Raw genomic sequence first — 20176 nt, 5'->3', positions numbered from 1 at the left:
CGCAGCTGCGTGGCGTGGCCGCTGTCCGGCCTCGGCCCAGGGCCCATGGCCAGTTTCGCTGCGGACGCCGACAAGGTGCCGCCTGCCACCACCAAGACAGATAAACAGCCGCTTCGCTCACGTCGTGGTCTCCAGACCTGCGTGGTGGGCTGTGGGTCGGCGAGGTGCGCTTTCCCGGCTGGACTGGCCCGAGGGCGAGCGAGGGCTGCACCCCGCGTCCGCTAGAGGGCGCCATGGGGTCTCGGAGGTGGAGTGGAGTTCGGTGCTGCGCCCCCAAAGCCCTGGAATGGAAACCGCAGGGGGCCGCCCGGAGGCTGGCTCAGGAGCTGGCGCGGGGGACCTCAGCCCCCCTCCCTCCCCTCCCCCCCGCCCCGGACAATTCGCATCACCGTCCGGAATCAGACCTGGAAATAAAAGTCCGGCAGGGGCGACATTTCAGAAAGCATGGCCCAGCACAGCCTGGAATGTGCCCCCCTGCCACCTCTGAGTAGGGGCTCTGATCTCTGGGGGACGAGGGGGGGGGGCGGGGAGACCTGGTGCCATTGAGGTGAACATGCGCGCGGTCCCACTGGCATGGGTGTGGGTGGCTTGGGCATCGCGCCCGCTGTAGGAGGATGGAACGTTTTGCAATCTGTCCCCAAGCAGGTAGTGGGCGCTGGAGACCCCTGAGCACCAGCGGCACTGCCAGCACCACCTTCCCCCCCCCCCCCCACACACACCCTGGCTGTGGTCTCTGGGTCCTGCCCTCTCCCTGGCGCCACATCTGAAGAGAAGGAGCCAGACAGGAAGGAGAGGCACCGACAACACCAGGGCAGCCTGGGAGTCTAGAACGGGGACCTGGCCCTTTTGCTTCTGGGGGAGCCCATAGGACCCCACAGCCTTTGCCACTGTGCCATCACCTGTCCCCCCACACATGTTGGGGGAACTCTGAGATATGGGCAGGACATCATGCAGGCTCTCTGAGACTCTGCTTTGCTTTATGCAAAAGAGGAATAGTAACCTTTTCCCATCAGACGTCTGAGATGAACAGACCCCACAAGGTCAGAGAGCGCTAGGCAGGGAAGCCATCCGTCCAGCTCGCCCTCCTCCGGGCCTAGCGGAGCCCAGCAGCACGGAGTGCTCGTGTTACGTCTGCAGAGGGGAGCACGCTTCACAAAAGGGGGTTCTATGCAGCAGGCATGGCGCTGGGCACTGAACGATGAAGACGAATCAGACCGGGTCTTTGCCCTCAAGATGCGTGTGGGCTGATGGAATGGATTCTCCTTCCCCCTGGAATCGGGAGTCCGTTCTTTTCCTCCGCCATTGATTCTTCGGAGGAGGCTGCGCCGTGAGCACACACTTCTGTGCGGAGCCTCATGGGGGACGAGGAAGACTCGCAAGGAATAGCCCTTGAGTTAATGGATGAGAAAGTGCTTTGTAAATTATAATGCTCTGACACAAGGCAGGTTCATTCATCCATCCCACAAACCCTCGCTGAGTGCCTGCTTTTGCCAGGCCGGGGCAGAGTGCTGGGAAGACGGACGGCGTGCCGTGCGGGGTGAATCCGGCGGAGAGACAGGCGAGGTGAGAGACGTGGGATTCCCGGCCCCCCTCCCGCTACCCCCAAGTGCCGAGTGCCCTGAGAAAGGGCTGGGGGTGATGATGACGCTGTGAGACGGTGATGGCTCATTTGGGGAGCGGAAGGAGGAGGCGATCGAAGCGGGGAGTGATAGAAAGGAACAGCCTGGAGCTCTGGGAATTCCAGTCTAGGTGGAGAGACCGCTGGGACAGGTGGGTCCTGTGGACAGCAGTGTGGGTGGACCCTATGGACAGCAGCGTGGGTGGACCCTATGGACAGCAGTGTGGGTGGACCCTATGGACAGCAGCGTGGGTGGACCCTATGGACAGCAGCGTGGGTGGACCCTATGGACAGCAGTGTGGGTGGACCCTATGGACAGCAGTGTGGGTGGACCCTATGGACAGCAGTGTGGGTGGACCCTATGGACAGCAGTGTGGGTGGACCCTATGGACAGCAGCGTGGGTGGACCCTATGGACAGCAGTGTGGGTGGACCCTATGGACAGCAGTGTGGGTGGACCCTATGGACAGCAGTGTGGGTGGACCCTATGGACAGCAGCGTGGGTGGACCCTATGGACAGCAGTGTGGGTGGACCCTATGGACAGCAGTGTGGGTGGACCCTATGGACAGCAGCGTGGGTGGACCCTATGGACAGCAGTTTGGGACCCAGGCGAGCCCAGGCTCTAGGGAGGCCGGGCAGCAAGGGCTGCATGGGTGGCAGGGAGCTCAGCGGGGGCCAAGAGTACAGGGCTGATGGGAGAGCAGAGGGGAGGGCAGCAAGGACGCCCAGGACCCTGACGGGGCTGGAGGAAGTCAGGACACGCAGCGGGGAGGGGGGCTGGGCCCCCTGTGTGCCAACTCAGGAGACTGGACCGCTGGCCCCGCTCTGCCACCCAGTCACTGGGTGACCTTGGGGACTTACTCCCCCAGCTGTGCCTGCTTTCCTTGCCGGTAAAGTGGGCTGGTAGCAGTGCCTACCCCATCCAGCAGTTGTGAGGACTCAATGAATGAATCTGTGCACAATGCTTAGAATAAAAGAAAAGAAAAGAAACGCTTGGAAGAGTGTCTTGCACGTATGAAGTGCTCCATGCATGGCAGCCATCCTTATTTCGAAAGCCCGGGAGCCTTTGTGGAGAGAGAGCCGCGCGCGTGGGCTGCCAGGGGGCGGCGTGGCCCTGGGCGGCGCTCTGTTTGGAGAGCTGCACGTCTCCGACGGGGCGTCCTTGCCCACGAGCTGTCCTCTTGTGTCCAGCAGCCACCGAGCGTCCCTCCGGCTGCCGGGTCGCTCCAGGGTTTCCCATCGCCTTTGGGGTGGTCCCGGCCTCTCAGCGAGTGTGTGGCCAAGGCCCTGCTCCGTCTCCAGCCCACCAGCTGCCTCTGCCCCACCACCCCTCCCACTGCAGCTCCAGGGAGCTCCCCCCCCCCCCCGACTCCAGAGTGGCCCGGACCTGGGTCTGTGCCTGTTGGTTCCCTCCGGGTGGACCGGTGTCCCGCACTTTGGCTGGTTTCTCTTTCCCTGTGACACTTGGCGCTGGAGACCCTAAACGTCCAGGGGGCTCTTCCACTTGGACTGACGGCTCTGCTGCTGTCTGGCGGGACCTCGAGCGCACGGACTGTGTCCGATGTTTCCTTTGTGAGCCAGAGCGTGGTCCCTGCGGCCCCGGAGTCTCTGAGGCAGGGTGGTGGGCTTCTGATGGGGGAGAGGGTGGGTGGATTGGTGGGGATCCGTAGGCCCGCTAATCCACAGACAAAGGGAGTGAGGACTGGATGTGGCTGGGAGAGTGGGGGAGAGGGTGGGTGGATTGGTGGGGACCGCTAGGCCCGCTAATCCACAGACAAAGGGAGTGAGGACTGGATGTGGCTGGGAGAGTGGGGGAGAGGGTGGGTGGATTGGTGGGGACCGCTAGGCCCCCTAATCCACAGACAAAGGGAGTGAGGACTGGATGTGGCTGGGAGAGTGGGGGAGAGGGTGGGTGGATTGGTGGGGATCAGTAGGCCCGCTAATCCACAGACAAGGGAGCGAGGACTGGATGTGGCTGGGAGAGTGGGGGAGAGGGTGGGTGGATTGGTGGGGACCGGTAGGCCCGCTAATCCACAGACAAAGGGAGTGAGGACTGGATGTGGCTGGGAGAGTGGGGGAGAGGGTGGGTGGATTGGTGGGGACCGGTAGGCCCGCTAATCCACAGACAAAGGGAGCGAGGACTGGATGTGGCTGGGAGAGTGGGGGAGAGGGTGTGTGGATTGGTGGGGACCGCTAGGCCCCCTAATCCACAGACAAAGGGAGTGAGGACTGGATGTGGCTGGGAGAGTGGGGGAGAGGGTGGGTGGATTGGTGGGGACCGCTAGGCCCGCTAATCCACAGACAAAGGGAGCGAGGACTGGATGTGGCTGGGAGAGTGGGGGAGGAGCCGCTTTCCAACACCAGACACGTTCCCGTCCCGGGGCACCGCTTCCCGGGAAGAGAGGGCCAGACAGCAGGTCACCTGGCCTCTCACCCTCCCTGCCTGCTGGGGGCTCTGCGGGAGGAGCCCCCGGCCCTGCCCAGCGTTCTCCCGAGGAAGGGATTTGGGAGGCCCCGCCTGGTCCTAATCTCTCCCCGTGCAGAATTTCTATGAAGTCAGAATCCCATTTCCAGTCAAAGCGCTTGGTCATACAGATAACATTCACTCTCGGAGGGGAAGTACACGGCGGTTTCAGCTGCCTGTGGGCCGCCACTTACTCATGGGCGTGTGACGGCCCCGGAGCTCTTCCCCAAACCTCAGGGATGGGAACCCTGCTCCCTCGGGCTGGTCCCGGGCAGCCCTGGCACCGCTGGGCGAGCGCATGGACCCTCTCCTGTCCTGCGGCCAGTCCCGGGGGCGGGCACCAAGGTGGCCATTGTTTGGTGGCTGCCTTTGCGGCCACGGGGGTTGGGACACTGGCCTCAGACCGCAGAGTTGCTCAAGGCCAAGGCCCCGGGGCGGGCTTTCTTTGGCACCAGGAGGGAGCCTGGGTCGGAGGGCGGGTGGCCTGATGTGACACGTTTCTCACTGACGGTGCCGCTCCCCGGCGAGGCCTGGCGGTGCTTTCACGTGGGGATGGTGCTTCGAGGGGAGGTCCTGGAAGCAAGGAAGCCTCCTTCTCTGGCCCCCCTTTCTCCACACCCACGAGGAGGTGATGCTGGGGGGCCTGCCCCTCACGGGGCCTCCAGGAAGCCCTGTCCCCCTGAGGCTGCGGGCGGCTCCCTGGACAGCTGGGTCCTGGGGCATCTCAGCCTCTGATCTGAGGCCCCCCCACCGGGCTGGAGGGTGGGCAGAGGTGACCTTTGTGCTGGTGGGTAGAGGTCGCACAGCGGGGCGCCCCTGTTCTCTCTCTTTCCTGCTAATCCGGTGGGCGGGCGGAGGGCCAGGCCGGGACAGCGGGAAGGGAAGGGTTCCTGTCCGAGGGCCCCAGAGCTAATGAAAAGGTTTGTGGTGGGAAGGCTGAGCCGGGAGTTCTTTCCAGCCCTGACATTCCAGGCCCGGCCTCTGGCATTTCCCAGAAAAAGCGCCGAGGGAGGGGAGAGCCGCTGCGCCCTCCGCCGGCCGCCCACCCGCTCCCGCCCCGCTGCCTCCTTCCCACCCGCTGGCCTTGGGCTGGGCCAGAGCTCCCGGCCGTTCCTGGGGGCCCATCCTTCCACCCACAGAGGGTCTGGGGGGGTGGGGACTTCAGGAGGGTGCCGCGGGGAGGGGCTTTCTTCCCACCAGCGCTGTGGCTCTGTGAGTTCACATCTGGTCCAAGTTGTGAGTTGGGGGTAGGGGGGCGGGTAGAGAAAGATGGAGCTGCTTCCAGTCCGTTATCTCCCCTGACCCTGAGCCACCGAGCGCTGCTCTGCCCGGGCGGGGGTGGGAGTCTCCACGGGCCGCCGTGGTGCTGTGCCCGCCGGCCGGCGCCTTCGCCTGCGCCCGGAACAGACACCAGGGCAGCGGGCAGTTCTGGGAAGCGAGGCTGTGGTAAACCATCTGGGCTGCCATGCAGAGGAGGCCTGGCCCGGTGCCTGGAGCTGAAGTGGCAGTGCCCAGAGCAGGAGAGCCCGGGAGGGGCTGGCGGTGTGGCTGGCTTCTGGGAGCCCGGCCCTGGGTCCGGATGCCTCTGGAGAGCTGGGGCTGGGGCGGGGTGGGGGGGAGGTGGTGCAGCTGCCTGGCCTGCCCTGCAGTAACCAGGCGGCTGCCCGCTGGAGCAGGGCGGCCGGGAGCCCCTGACGCTGGGGTTCCCTGCAGCGGTGGTGTCTGCACCAGGACCTCCGCGTCCCCCTTCCAGGCCAGGGTGTGACGCCGTTAGGACGGTCCCCGGCTCCTCCCCATCGTGAGGCACACACTTCGTCACAAACCGATCCGGGCAAGGCAGGGACGTGGGTCAGAGGAGTGGGAGGTGGGGGTCGCCATCAGGGACAGAGGGAGGTTCCCAGGGTGACACTGGGGGGCCTCTCCCGTGCCCCCCTCCCCACCAGCGCAGCTCGGACTTCCTAAGCGCCCTGCAGTGCGGCGGCTGCCGGGTCCTGGGGGAGGTGGACTGTCATTTTTCTGTTTTTGTACGCTCAGCTCCTTTCCTTCCCTTCCTTCCTTCCTCCCTCCCTCCCTCTTCCTTCCTTCCTTCCTTCCTTCCTTCCTTCCTTCCTTCCTTCCTTCCTTCCTTCCTTCCTTCCTTCCTCCCTCCCTCCCTCCCTCTTCCTCCCTTCCTTCCTTCCTCCCTCCCTTCCTCCCTTCCTCCCTTCCTCCATTCCTTCCTCCCTTCCTTCCCTTCCTTCCTCCCTTCCTTCCCCCCTGAGGTGCTTATTGAGCACCTACTATGTGTCAGAGACAGAGCTGGTGTCTGCCGTTGATCAGTCTCATGCAGCTTTAGATGGTTTCCTGGACAAGAGTTTACCACAAGCGCCGTCAGGATTAGTTCATCTCAACTGCGCTAGGAGCTCCGAAGGAGAAGCCCTCGGGCCTGTGGGACCCTAACCCTGAGCCCTCATCTACGGGGAGGCGTCCCAGGGGGTTGATTCCCGGAGGAGGTGATGCGCACTGGCTGGTGGGAAGCTGGGGCGTGGAGAGGTCCCCTCCCCTCCCCAGGTCTCCCAGCATGCAGGTGCCAGGAGTGAGCAGAGCCGGGACCTGCATGCCTCCAGCCCCAGGTGCCCGCTCCGCCACCACGGGTCCTTTCTGCCGGTCACTCCTGACTCCCTCTCCCTCCTGCTCCCGGGAGGCCTCAGTCCCCTGCTTCCCAGTTGAACCTGAGGGGCTACGAGCGAAGAAGATGAGAATATTTTACTCCATTCCACCCGCGGGAGTGGGTCAGGCACGTTCTCTGAACAGGCAATGGAGTCCCGCGGTTCAACATTCAAGAGGTACAAACTGGTGAACTGTGGTCTCCCATTACTGCCCTGCCCCCCACCCCTCCCCGTGGTACCTGGGACATGTCTTTACAGACCAAAAGATGCGTGCAAAGTGGGGAGCCACAGGCTAAATACAGACCAAAGACACATTGGTGGGCCTGTACAGAGTTTTTATTTATTTATTATTATTATTTTAAAAATATTTTTATTGATTTCAGAGAGGAAGGGAGAGGGAGAGAGGAGAGAAACATCCGTGAGAGAGAATCATTCATCGGCTGCCTCCTGCATGCCCCCCACTGGGGATCCAGCCTGCCACCCGGGCATGTGCCCCTGACCAGGAATGGAATGGTGACCTCCTGGTTCATAGGTCCATGCTCAACCCCTGAGCCACACCGGCTGCGCTGTGCAGAATTTTTAAAAAAGTGTGAGACATTTTCGCCGAAACCGGTTTGGCTCAGTGGATAGAGCGTCGGCCTGCGGACTGAAGGGTCCCGGGTTCGATTCCGGTCAAGGGCATGTACCTTGGTTGCGGGCACATCCCCAGTGGGAGGTGTGCAGGAGGCAGCTGATCGATGTTTCTAGCTCTCTATCCCTCTCCCTTCCTCTCTGTAAAATATCAATAAAATATATTTTAAAAAAAAAAAGTGTGAGACATTTGAAAATCTGAAAATTTCACATCCACATCGGAACGGGGGGCTTTCTTTGGGAAAATCAGATGACTTGGCGTCGGTGGCCTGCAGTCTGTCGGCCTTGAGATGGGACTTGGGCTCTAGAGTCCATCACAGTCGCCCTCCCGTGCCCCGCCCCCCACCCCGACTGCTCTCCCCTCCCTTCCAGGAGCTTCTGGGATCTGGCCTCCCACCTCCCCTTGTCTCCTAGGCTAAAGGGCAGGAAGGGCAACTGACTTCAGGGGATTTGTCTCCTCAACTCCAGGAAACTGGACATCAATCAAGTCCAGGCCTGGGCGTCCGGAGCTTCTCTCCCACATGCCCGGGCCCCGTCTGCACGGGCGTCGCCTCCAGCAAGACGTGTCCTGCCCTGGACACGGCCGATGCTAGCCCGGGGTCACACTCAGCCTCTTGCTCCCACTCACCCAGGGTGCACCCCCGGCCCCTGGCCTGGCCACCCGAGCGAGCCCTAGGGAGCTGGGATTCCCTGGGACCTAAGTGGCCACCGGCCATGCTTCCCCACGCCTGGCGGCCGGATCCGAGGAGGCAGCAGCTCGCGCCGGGCCGCCTGGCAGCCTGCCAGGCCACAAGAGGCCGAGCTGCCCTGGAAACGGGAGCTGCGCGCATCTCCCCGGGATGGGAGCGACCCAGCTGCTCTGCCGGGGACGCACTTCCAGAAAGTCGGGCTCTGGCTTCTTGTTAATGAAATGCCAGCTGCGCCCGGCCTCTCTGTGGCCAGCCGGCGAGCCCTTGTGCAATAGGGGTTTTGTTTTGCAGATGACAAGATTTTCCACCCTGGAAAGATGGGGTGATGGATGCGAGAGGCTTGCTTGGGCCCCCACCCCTCAGGGGAGGTCGTTGGTTGGAGCTTCAGTGTTTGGCAAATTGGTTCTTTGCAACCTTCTGCTCCTAGGGCAGCCGTGGGCAAACTACGGCCCGCGGGCCGGATCCGGCTGTTCTATCCGGTTCTCTTGCTCTCCCCTCCGCTCCTTTACTTTGAATTTATATTAGTTCACACAAACACTCCATCCATGCTTTTGTTCCGGCCCTCCGGTCCAGTTTAAGAATCCATTGTGGCCCTCGAGTCAAAAAGTTTGCCCACCCCTGTCCTAGGGCCTCCCCGCTGCTCCCCTTGACTCAGGCCCCGCCCCTCAGGCCCTGGAGCCAGAAGACCCCAGTGTTAGGCCACTCAGGGGAAGTCTGTTTTCCAAAGCAGAGGGTGGCAAATGATGGTGCTCCAGCTGGGGACCTGTCTTTGTAAATAAAGTTTTATTGGCAGCACAGCCACATTTATTGGTATTGCTTGCAGCTGCTTTGGCTCCAGGGTTGAGTGAGTACCATCTGGCCATTTACCATGAAGTGTAAAATATTTACAATGGGGCCTTTTATTTCGTTATTTTTATTTTTGTTGTTAATCCTCGCCCGAGGATATGATATTTTTCCATGGATTTTTTAGGGAGAGTGAGAGAGGGAAAGACAGAGAGAAACATCGATGTGAGCGAAACACGTCGACTGGTTGCCTCCAGCACGAGCCCTGACCAGGGCCTGGGCCGGGAGGAGCCTGCAACCGAGGTACATGCCCTTGATCGGAATCGAACCCGGGACCCTTCGGTCCGCAGGCTGACGCTCTATCCACTGAGCCACACCGACGAGGGCTATTGGGCCTTTAATTTATTTTTTTATTTTTTTAAATATATTTTATTGATATTTTACAGAGAGGAAGGAAGAGTGATAGATAGTCAGAAACATCGATGAGAGAGAAACATCGACCAGCTGCCTCCTGCACACCTCCCACTGGGGATGTGCCCGCAACCAAGTTACATGCCCTTGACCGGAATCGAACCTGGGACCCTTCAGTCTGCAGGCCGACGCTCTATCCACTGAGCCAAACCGGTTTTGGCTATTGGGCCTTTTAAGGAAACGTTTGCCAAGCCCCGCTCTGAGGGGACAGAGCCTGCCTCATGCCAGGGAGTCTGGCATCAGGTCTTAGTTTTAGGGACCGGGCTTCAGGGACTGGAAGCGATCAGCGTAACAGCTCAGCAGCGAGACTAGACCCCGGGAGAATGAGGCAGGAACGGGGCCCGTGGCCTGAAGGGAGGCCTAGGGCTCAGGCGAGGCAGCCCCGGAAGGCAGGCCTAGCTGACCGTTTTACAGACTGATGGGTGCAGCAGGTCAAGGTCAGGAAACCTCCGGATGGCCAAGCCCCCCTGCTGTCCCCACCCTGGGTGGAAAGCCTGCGCCGGCCGGCTCTGGAGTTGACCAGCTCCTGCCCTGGGTGCGTCCGTGAAGCCGGTGCCCGTGGAGCCCACTCTGGTGCCAGGGCCCCATCTGGGCGCTCAGAGCTCAGGAGGCCCTCAGGGCTCCCGTGGGGTGAGGCCGAGACCAGCCACACGGCCATCAGCCAGGGAATAGGATCAGCTCACAGAGGGAGGGGAGGAGAGGAAACCTTGCTCTGGGCCGGGACGGCTTTCTAGGGGAGGTGAGAGGAACGGGGGGAGACCCTGGAAGTAGAGGGAACAGCTAACACAGCAATGCATGTGGGGAGCCTAAGGGGTTGGAAAAAGGTCAGGCTGCCCAGCTGGCCTGGCTCAGTGATTGAGGGTTGACCTAGGAACCAGGAGGTCAGGGTTCGATTCCCGGTCAGGGCACATGTCCCGGTTGCAGGCTGGATCCCCAGTGGGGGGCGTGCAGGAGGCAGCTGATCCATGATTCTCTCTCATCATTGATGTTTCTCTCTCTCCCCCGCTCTCCGAAATCAATACAAATATACTTAAAATAAAAAGGCTCGGCTGGTGACCCAGGCAGTGACCAGGTAGAAGAATGGGGGGAGAGGCGGGCAGCGGCCAAGGCTGCTTGCACCCCAGCCTGAGTCCCGGGGTCCCTACGAAACCAGAACGCGCTGCCCTGAACCAGCAGATCATCCCCCGAGTCCAAGGGGCGCAGGAAAGTCTCCCATCATCGCTGCGGCAGGAGGTGGGCTGGCCCGCCTCTTCCTCCCTCTCGAGTTTGCTGATAGCCCTTTGTTGGGGGGAGACCCTGGCTAGGGGAGGCGGCCCGTCTCTGGGGCACGGGCCGGGTCTTCAGTCCAGGGAGTGAGTCCCAGACAGTGAGGCCCAGGCCTTGGCTCCGGATTTCCTGCCAGCGAGAGCAGCTGGCTGTGGGGGCAGCAGCCCCCACTTCCTGACGTCAGCTCTCCTTCAGTGAATGGGTTTCCTTTTCCGGCCGGGAAGACAGGAGCTCTGTCATCAGGGCATCGGCCTTGTCCCTCTAACCCTGACACCTCCTGTGTGGGAAGAAACTAAAGAGAAGGCAGGCCATGGGTGAGGGGGACTCCACCGATGGCTTCCGAGCGCCAGGGTTTCTCTGAGGACAGGTGCCTTCCCCAGGTCATCAGGGTGTGACTCGAGACGCCCCCCGCCCGGCAGCAGTAGGGGTGTCTGCCCAGGCTGCCTGCCCACCCATCCTCCAGGCTGCTGGAGGGGCACCCTCCGTCTGTGACAGGCCTTAGCGGCTCTGCTGATTCCCGCCAAGGCCCGGGGCACCTTCCAGAGGAGGGAGTGTTTGTAACTGTAATGTCCTCGTGTAAATGCAGCCATTTACAACATGGCTCCATCTCTGAAAACCATCGTTTAAAACGTTTGCCATCGCCACACGTGCGTGTCCTGGGGCAGAGTTGCGGTTGCTTCACTCCGGTTGCAGCTGGTTTCACGCCAGCCGTCGGGGCCAGAGGCTCTGAGTGTGTGCCCCCCCCCCCCCACAGGCACTGGGTCATACACCCCAGTGAATACTGTCCCGCATGCAAGTCTCCCACACACAATGCTGTCCATCTCATGGAGGGCAACTGCAATTTATTTGAGGTCTTGGAAACTCCCCGTGGGTCAGCACGTGGTTGTTTGTCTCACTTAACACCTCACCCAGCAAAGCACCACCTGCAAGGAGAAGGGGCCAGCCCCCCCCCCTTTTTTTTTAAATGTATTTTATTGACCTTTTTACAGAGAGGAAAGGAGAGGGATAGAGAGCCAGAAACATTGATGAGAGAGAAACATCGATCAGCCGCCTCCTGCACACCCCCAACTGGGGATGTGCCTGCAACCAAGGTACATGCCCCTGACCGGAATCGAACCCAGGACCCTTGAGTCCTCAGGCCGACGCTCTATCCACTGAGCCAAACCTGCCAGGCCGCCCCCCCCCCCTTTTTTAAATCCTCACCCGAGGATATTTTTCCATTGATTTATAGGGAGAGTGGAAGAGAGAGGGAAAGACAGAGAGAAACATCCATGTGAGAGAAACACATCAATTGGTTACCTCCTGCACGAGCCCTGACCAGGGCCCCGGGCCAGGGAGGAGCCTGCAACCAAGGTACGTGCCGTGCCCTTGACCGGAATTGAACCCGGGACCCTTGGGTCTGCAGGCCACTGCGCCAAACCAGCTAGGGAGCCCTGTTCAGGACGGCCCGGGGCCACCAGGTGCTCACGCTGAGCTTCACGGCACGCCCAACCAGCAACTCGACTGTGCATCTCCCGTGCCCAGCGCCGTGCACAAGTGGAACCACGGAACGGATGGTCTCATTCTGGTTACTGGAAGTTAGGAAGTTGGGTGATTCACCTCTTCAGGCTGGGAAGAGTTGAATCAAATTCTGTCTTGTATTTGTAAAGCTATCTAATCTGAATGGGAAAATCACAACCAGTCAAGCACTGGATGTGGCAAACAATTTGGAAATTCTTGAATAGCACCAAATAACCAAATGTTAACTTTTTTTTTTTCTTCAGTCTGTCTGTACGCACTCTCTCTTTTTCAATTTTTGACAAAACGAGGGAAGCGCTGTCCTACTCTTCGGTGAATTGGTTTTTACTCTTAATGTCCAAACACATTCTTCTAATCTAGAGCAAACCATCTTCAAGAGCATTTTTTAAATGGATGTGTGGCTTTTCAGCGTCGGGAGTACCATTGTTTGTGTAACCAACGCCCCGCTGTGCATGGTGTCGCGACTTTTGACATCAGGAGCAAACGCCGAGAGGAGCGTTTCTGTAGGGACCGTGTCATTGACTCGCTGGGAACAATTTGGTGGAAGTGGAATTCAGAGAGTTTCTTTATCCAGTGTGTCCACATCCTTTTAGCCTCACAACCACCCCCGGCCCCGGAATAAATAGGAAATGATGATGTCCTACAGCGTCTCCAGGTTCAGAGGCCCAGCCCACGCGGGTCCGCCCCGGAGCCGCCTGTAACAGATCCGGGCTCCCTCTCCCGCCTCAGAATCCTGCAACGTTTTCCTTTTTAAAAAATTAGCGAAATAGTGTTTCTGGCTGGAGGGATGCGCTCCTTCAGCCTGTCCGGCCACAGCACCGTCCCTCCCGGGCGGGGGCCGGCGACAGCAGGAGCCTTCGTGGCCTGCACACACAGTGGGGCTGCAGCCCCGGGACCCACAAGGTGCCCACAAGGTGCCCACAAGGTGCCCACGGGCTCGGCTCCCGGCAGGGATTTTCCGTGCTCGGCGCGCGGAGTGAGTCAGCGGGAACCCAGTTTCGCCCGAGTCGCAGCCGCACTGGACCGTGGGGTCCGAAAGGCAGTGTCCCCGCTTATCGACGCTGAGTCGGGGGTGCGGGCGGCGGCTCGGGGCGTGCAGCCCACCTGCGCCCACCTGCCGCCGGCCGCGGGGGAGACAGGGCTGCGGGGGCGGGGCCTCCTCCCGCCGCTGCTCGTGCGCGCGCCGCCCAGTGTCCGCGCGCCGCTGTCAATAAAGTTTTTTCGCGCCGGAAGCGGAAGCCGCGAGTCTCCATGGCGGCGGCCGCGGCGGGGCCGGTGTTCTGGCGGCGGCTGCTGGGCCTCCTGCCTGGCCGGCCCGGGCTGGCCGCGCTCCTGGGGCGCCTGTCCGACCGCTTCGGCCGGAACCGGGACCGCCGGCGCCGGAGGTGAGGGGGCGGCGGGTGGCAGCGGGTCCCCGTGTCCCCGTCTCCCCACGTCCCGCGCCCGCCGCCCGCAGGCTCCCCGCCCCGCAGGCTCCCCGCGTCCCTGCCTCGGCGCCCTTCCCTGCAGGCTCCCCGCGTCCCCGCCTCGGCGCCCGCAGGCTCCCTTCCCTGCAGGCTCCCCGCGTCCCCGCCGCGGCGCCCGCCTGCCCGGGGTGGGGGTGGCCCTGCGGGCTCCCCGGGCCGCGCGCACTTGCCCGAGGCGCAGTGCGTGCCCTCGGAGGGGGATGTGACAGTGTCGACGCGAGACTGTGGGGCTCGGGGGGTCTTTCCCTGAGTCACGCTGGCTGCGGGGGCCGGGGCGTGAATCAGCCCGGCTGGGATGCCGCGCGGTGTTCCTCCCATCCCGCCGGCCGAGGGCTGTGAAGCAATCCTGAGTCAGGGGCACTCGGCCCGGGAAGAGGACCCACTCCAACCCCCTCCACGAGCGCCTTCAGCGGGCCTGCGCTCTGGAAAAGTACTGAAGGGAGTTACGTAAACGGTGAAGGAGGCTCTGAAGCCGGTCCTCCGGGCCGTGGGCTTCCAAAGTAAACACTTACCCAGAACACCCGCCCTGAGAGGCCTGCTGCAGTGGCCGAGATTAAAAAAAGGGGAAAAGAATTCTCTGTGTTCCAATACGTTTTTGTTTTTTTAAAATTAGATTCGAGCCTTGCACTGCATCCTTAGCGGGAAAATATCTTAGAACTGCATCCTCTGAGCATTGTCTTAGATTTTTATCTGTGCCTCTTGGGTACCGCGATCTGTGGTCCAGTCCTGTGTGCAGATTCTAGGTAAGGGAAGGGCTTTGCTTCCTATTGGCTGAGGGCGGGAGGTTTTCAGCAGAAAGGGTTTGATTAGGGGAACTTCCAGGCGCTGGAACCTGGGCCTGATGGAACTCTTGGAAACCTACTGAGCCGAAAGGCTTTTCAGATTTCACGTGATTGCAGCCAGGGGGAGTGGGCGTGGCCTCTCCGCTTTCTGTAACTGGTTCTCAGCAAAGACCAGTCCATTCCAGGGGACAGCCAAGTCAGGTGACTTCCACATCCTGGCCTCAAGCTACCGAGAAATTTGTTTTAAAGTTTCAAGAAATGTCCTCTCCTCCAAGCTGTTTAGGCCATCTTGTCATTTCCCTGTATGTGTTTAAACTCTGCGAAAACCACCGCATGCATCATTGTTTGACATTGGGATTGATTACTAAAGGGTGTTGGGCAATCTTCACAGATTCTTCTCAGAAACACAGTCTTCTTGGTGTGTTCTTTTTTTGGGGGGGGGGGGGGAGGAGAGGGGCGGGGGCCATGCGTCAATGGGGATGGTCTAAAATGGCCAAGCCCTTTTTGTAAATAGTGTTAGTAGGTTCAGTGGCCCCATGGTTCTTGGCGATTAAACCGAGAGAGATAGTCGGTGTTTTTCTGGGTCAACAATTACACCAGAAACTCGGTGAAATCACCGACACAGGCGCACACCTGCCAGAAATTGGTGTTCTGCCGTCCTTGGAAAGAATGCCTGTGCTGTGACCGGCGTTACCACGCTCGAGGTTTCTGCCTCCTGGACCTTTTCAGTTCGCAGGGTTTTTTTTGTGTTTTTTTTTTTTTTTTCTTTTTCCGATTCTCTGTGGCCTCGGTGTGTGGGTTTGCATGGCCACTCACCCGTGACTACTGGCTTTCATTTTCTTCGATCAGTTGCACCTCCCAATTCCTCATTCCCCGAACAGTGTGGTTTCTTGTAACTCGGATCATTGATTCATTGATAATAGTTCTGTGTAGTCAGGGGCTGAAATCATTTCAGACTTGAGCTTGCCCGTCTGACCCAGCTGTCGGAGTGCCTGCCGGGTCCTGGCCGCTAGTGAGGCGGCGGTGAGGGTTCTGTTCCTTCCCGGCAGTGGTTTCCTTTCAGTTACAGATACAGCCCTGGTGACAGACAGCTCTGCTTCAGGCTTCTGATAACTAGTGACCCAGAAGGACTGCTGTTCTCTCCGACTCACGCTGGCTTCGTTCCCCCAGCGCGCATGTGGAGAGCACTGCTTGGCTGGGCCGGGCAGCTGAGAAACCAAGATGAGACCTAAGATGCTCAGATCCATAAGCAACAATAATAGCAAAGTGAAGGTGGAAAAAGGTCCCTCAGAGGCACGCCTGGAAGTCACGGAAGGCTTCCTGGTGGCGGTGCTCTCAGAGCCATGGGTTGGGAGAATAGGAGTAGGCTAGGTCCGTGGTCGGCAAACCGCGGCTTGCAAGCCACATGCGGCTCTTTGGCCCCTTGAGTGTGGCTCTTCCACAAAATACCATGGCCTGGGCGAGTCTATGTTGAAGAAGTGGCGTTAGAAGAAGTTTAAGTTTAAAAAATGTGGCTCTCCAAAGAAATTGCAATCGTTGTCCTGTTGATATTGGGCTGTGTGGACTAATGAGTTTGCCGATCACTGGGCTAGGTGAAGGATGGGGGAATGGGGCTTCAGGAAGGATGGTGAGTGATGATCATAGCAGCAGGAGGTCGCAGTTCTGAGGTTCCACAGCGTCTCAAACCATTTCCAGGAGCTGACAGTAGTTATCGGAAAGGGGGTGGGGGGAGCTGGGAGTCCGTCAGGCCTCTGGGCCAAGATCCCGAGAAGCAAGCTCTGAGATTCTGTGTAGTTTCTTTTGCTAGTGGTCCAGGCCTAAGGTGGTGGGTTCGTATGAAGTCAGGACCGTGGGAATAGAAGAGCGGGCTGGGGGGGGGGGGGGCGGCTGTGTAGAGGGGAGAGTGCTGAGGAGGTGGGTCCTGTTTCTGACTTGGGTGACTGACTGTGGATGGTGGGAAGGACCAGGTTTGGGGAGGATGAGAGGGTAAGTTTGGGGCTTGTTAATCAGTATCCAGGCGTGTCCACGTGGGGGTCCCGTGGACAGTTGACTGGCAGGTCTGGAGCTCAGGAGGGGGAGGACAAACGCTCAGATGGCTTTTTTGGAGTCATCAGACTACACAGGGCCGACGTGTCATCTGGAGCGAGACCTGGTGGGAAGTGTGCCGGGAGGGTGTGAGTTCATGGCCCAGCTCACCTGCCATTCAAGGAGGGTTTTTCTGTGGCCCCTTTAAAAACACACAGTTTTCACTTTGAGCTATATGTGCAGAAAAGGCTTTGCTTTTGAAACCCAAGTCCTATGTTCTCTGTTCTAGGTGTGTGTGTTGGGGGGCCGAGGGGGCCAACTTCTCTGAGTGAGAAGAGGGAGACGTAACCAGCAGCCTCCTCTTTCAGTTAGAGTTTCTTACGTTGTGACGTCAGATCTGCAAACTCTTGGTTAACCTGGTAGCAGTTTCTGCCCTGAGGGACCATCAGATTTCCAGAAATGACTGTTTCTTTGCACTTTGATGCTGGGACCCAGCCCTCCTTGCTCATGAGGGCTTAGTGGGGTCCCTCTTGGTCTATTTATAGCAGTAGGATGAGTGGGCGGGGGAGGTTTCCAATTAAAGCATGACTTCCCCCAAGTCATTCACCTTCGACCTTACATGGAATTAAAGTAAGGTTCGCAGCAGACAGACTTCTACGTTGTAGCTACGTTAATGTTCGCAGGTCTCCCCCGAGCACGGTGCTGCTGGAGGACTCCAGGGGTGGGCAAACTTTTTGACTCGAGGGCCACAATGGGTTCTTAAACTGGACCGGAGGGCCGGAACAAAAGCATGGATGGAGTGTTTGTGTGAACTAATATAAATTCAAAGTAAAGGAGCGGAGGGGAGAGCAAGAGAACCGGATAGAACAGCCGGATCCGGGCCGTAGTTTGCCCACGGCTGGACTAGGCGGTCCGTCTGCCCTGTGGATGGACAGAAACCAGCCGGGGTTGAAGTGCGCCGATAGATAATCCCCTGGTAAACACACGCTCGGATGGACGTCAGAAGCCCTTTTCCGGGCTGCTGCGAAGCCGTCTGGTTCCCAGAGCACGTGATTGGCTCCTGTCCGCACTTCCATAGCCTCCTGCGTTTGGCCAGCCCTGCGATGTGGGTTGTAGTCTAGCTTTCTGGCCCCGTGATGCAATCGACTTTGTTTCTGGCAAGTCAGGAGGAGGGCCATCTGGCCAGTGTGTGGTCAGATGCTGGCTTCCGGTGGGGGCTCAGCGGGCCTGGGTCTGCCGTCACCTGCGGGAATCAGGGACCCATCACTTCCGGGCAGGCTGGGTCTTGCGTTAGTCAGTCAGGGCTGCCCGGGCCGGCCGCAGGAAGTCCGGTACCTGCAGGTAGTTTCTCGAGCCTTTCTCAGGAAGTGCTATGACAGCTGCTCTTTTCTCATTAGTTCACTTTTTTTTTTTTTTTTTTTACATTTCACTGTGTATGGCTGCGGGGAGGGGGTGAGCTTTTCTTAAAATCGTAGTTTCTGAAAATATGGCCATCCAGAGAGCTCAGTTTCTTTTAAAAACTTCTGTCTTTTCTGGTTGATTTGCACGGATGTGGGGGGGACCCAAGACACAGACCTTGTCCCATAAGTCTTAGCGTTCCCACAGTTCGCGGAGCTTCAGACCACGGCTCTGAGCCCTCAGGGGGGACACTTCGCCAGTGCCGGTATGCGGACTCCTGGCTGTCCGGAGGTCAGTGTCCGAGCACAGCCTCGGACCTCCCCGTGTGCTCGTCCGGAGCCCGCATGCCCAGCTCTGGAGCCCTGGGAGGTTGCTCAGTGCGTCCTGCTGCCTCGCTGAGTGGGAGGGAGCCCCCAGGGATCTCAGCTGCTGGCACACAGTGGGGCCTGTTTCCCCAGGGCCGTCGGCTTCCTGTCTTGTCGGGAAAAGCGAGGGGAACTGCCCTGCGTTCCCCGAGGCTGCCTTGCAAGCAAGCGTGTCCACAGCATCTCAGCCGCTTCTGGCTGGCTCATGTCCCATGCCATGCACGGGGGGGGGGGGGGGGGGGCGGGCTGCATGGTCCTGTGTGGGCCAGGTAGGCTTCCGCTGCCCTCGCTTATGGCGGAAAGCCTTACCCACGTGGCCGAACCTTCACCGAGAGCCAGGCATCCTGTGGGTGCCAGAGCCTGCCCTGTGGACAGGGTGCCGGTCCCATTGCACCTTCGCGAGTGGGGGCTGCGGGTTGGTTTGCATTGTCTGTGTGTTTGCAGTTTGAATGCCGGGTGCCCCTGCTCCTGCCCGAGCCCCATTCTCTGAACGCCCTGCTGTGCCGGGCGCCGAGTGGGCACTTGTCCTCCTGTAACAGGAAGGGAGCGAGGTCCTGAGGAAGGGGAACTCGGGAGCCCAGGCCTGGATGCGGGAACCGTGTGTGTGTGTGTGTGTGTGTGTGTGTGTGTGTGTGTGTATGTGTGTGTGTGTATGTGTGTGTGTGTGTGTGTATGTGTGTGTATATGTGTGTGTGTATGTGTGTGTGTGTATGTATGTGTGTATGTATGTGTGTGTATGTGTGTGTATGTGTGTGTGTATGTGTGTGTGTGTGTATATGTGTATGTGTGTGTGTGTGTATGTGTGTGTGTACACACACCGTACACGTGAGTGTGACAGGGCTGTGCGGCCAGCTCCCTGCCCCCGCGGGGCCCTGGGGTGAGGTTTCTGACCTGGGACGCGAGGCCCCTTGGGGAAGCTCCCTGGGTGAGGGGAGGGCCTGGCGCAGGTGCTCGGCCCGGGCACAGGGAGACTGCAGGAGGCTGCTGTGCACGGGGACATCTTCTGAGGAAATTCCCAGGGCTCCCTGGTGGAGAGCGGGAAGTAACCGCCAAGGGGTTCTGGTTGAGCTGGAAGGAAACAGATGGGTCCCTGAGCGGGCTCTGGGGGAGCCAGCAGGGGGCGCTCAGATGGGGGGCTGCTTGTGCCCCCCTCCCCGCCCCGAGGCAGCTGGCGTGGCTGTCCCAGCCTGCGCCGCCCCTGTGGTGCTCTCCGAGGACACTGAGCCCCCTCTCCGGGCACCTTCCTCGGTGGCGATGAAATGGCCGCTGAGGCTGGGCCTCCTCCCTCCGCAGCGAATCCCTGACACCCGTTGGCTTTGGCTGCTGCTCTCTCCGACAGACACAAACCTGTCGGGGCACAGATTCCACAGGAAGCCGCGAGGAGGGCCTCGGCAGATCCTGGCTCAGGCCCTGGCGGACGGATCCCGGCGAGAGCTGCCCTGCAGGGACCCGCCCACAGTGGCCGTCGCCCAGGCCTGCCAGAGGCCTCCCCCAGCAGGACACCGCTGGCCGTGGGCGACACCCACGGGACCCCTGGGCTGGCTGTTGAGACCCTCCTGGGCTTTCCTGGCAACGGTGGCTTCGGCCAGCCCTGCTCACAGCTCCCGTCCGTGCCACGTTGTAAGGTGGTGGCCGGCAGGTGCCAGGGTGTGGACAGCGCAGAGCTCGGGCGTCCCTCGAAGCGCACAGACCGTGTTTTGAGCTTATTTAGTTAACGTTAGCACGGTTTCTCGTGTCCTCCCGCAATCTCAGGTGTGTAAGCCCGTGAGGCACCAGGTTTGTGAGAGGCAGGGGCTGTGCCGGCTCCGCCCGTGCCCTCCACGGTGCACGTCGGTGCCACGTGGTGACTTGGCTGGAGGCCCGGGTTGGCACTCTCCCTCTCCCGGTGCCTGTGCCAAGGAGGTGTTTCCTCAGCTTCCTTTCTGGGAGCCGGTCGAGCCTCCTGGCGCAGGAAGGATGCGTGGCCTGGGCGCAGGTGACTGGTCTTTCTGTTTTGTTTTGTTTTGATTAGTGCTCACCCAAGAACCTTTTCCATTGACATTTAGAGCGTGGA

At 60.1% G+C, this 20176-nt stretch overlaps 1 protein-coding gene across 7 annotated transcripts in view; it reads left to right on the top strand.

Moving 5' to 3' along the window:
- The first annotated feature begins 13321 nt into the window (after positions 1-13321).
- Positions 13322-20176, top strand: part of PGS1 (phosphatidylglycerophosphate synthase 1) — a 42589-nt gene continuing 35734 nt past the window's right edge. For 6 of the 7 annotated variants that reach the window (XR_013961083.1, XR_013961084.1, XR_013961085.1 and 3 more), the window contains exon 1: positions 13326-13472. Coding sequence is in view for 4 of the 7 variants with exons in the window: in XM_080677891.1 (XP_080534017.1) it covers positions 13339-13472 (134 nt within the window). In the remaining 3 variants the exon portion in view is untranslated. Of the gene's footprint in view, positions 13473-20176 lie in introns of all 7 variants that reach the window. The other variant, XM_080677890.1, reaches the window with a different exon arrangement.

Source organism: Plecotus auritus, assembly GCF_963455305.1.
Source record: "Plecotus auritus genome assembly, chromosome: 7".
NCBI classification, from domain to species: Eukaryota; Metazoa; Chordata; class Mammalia; order Chiroptera; family Vespertilionidae; genus Plecotus; species Plecotus auritus.
Note: the sequence above shows the minus strand (reverse complement) of the source record. Positions and strands in the feature narration are given on the sequence as shown.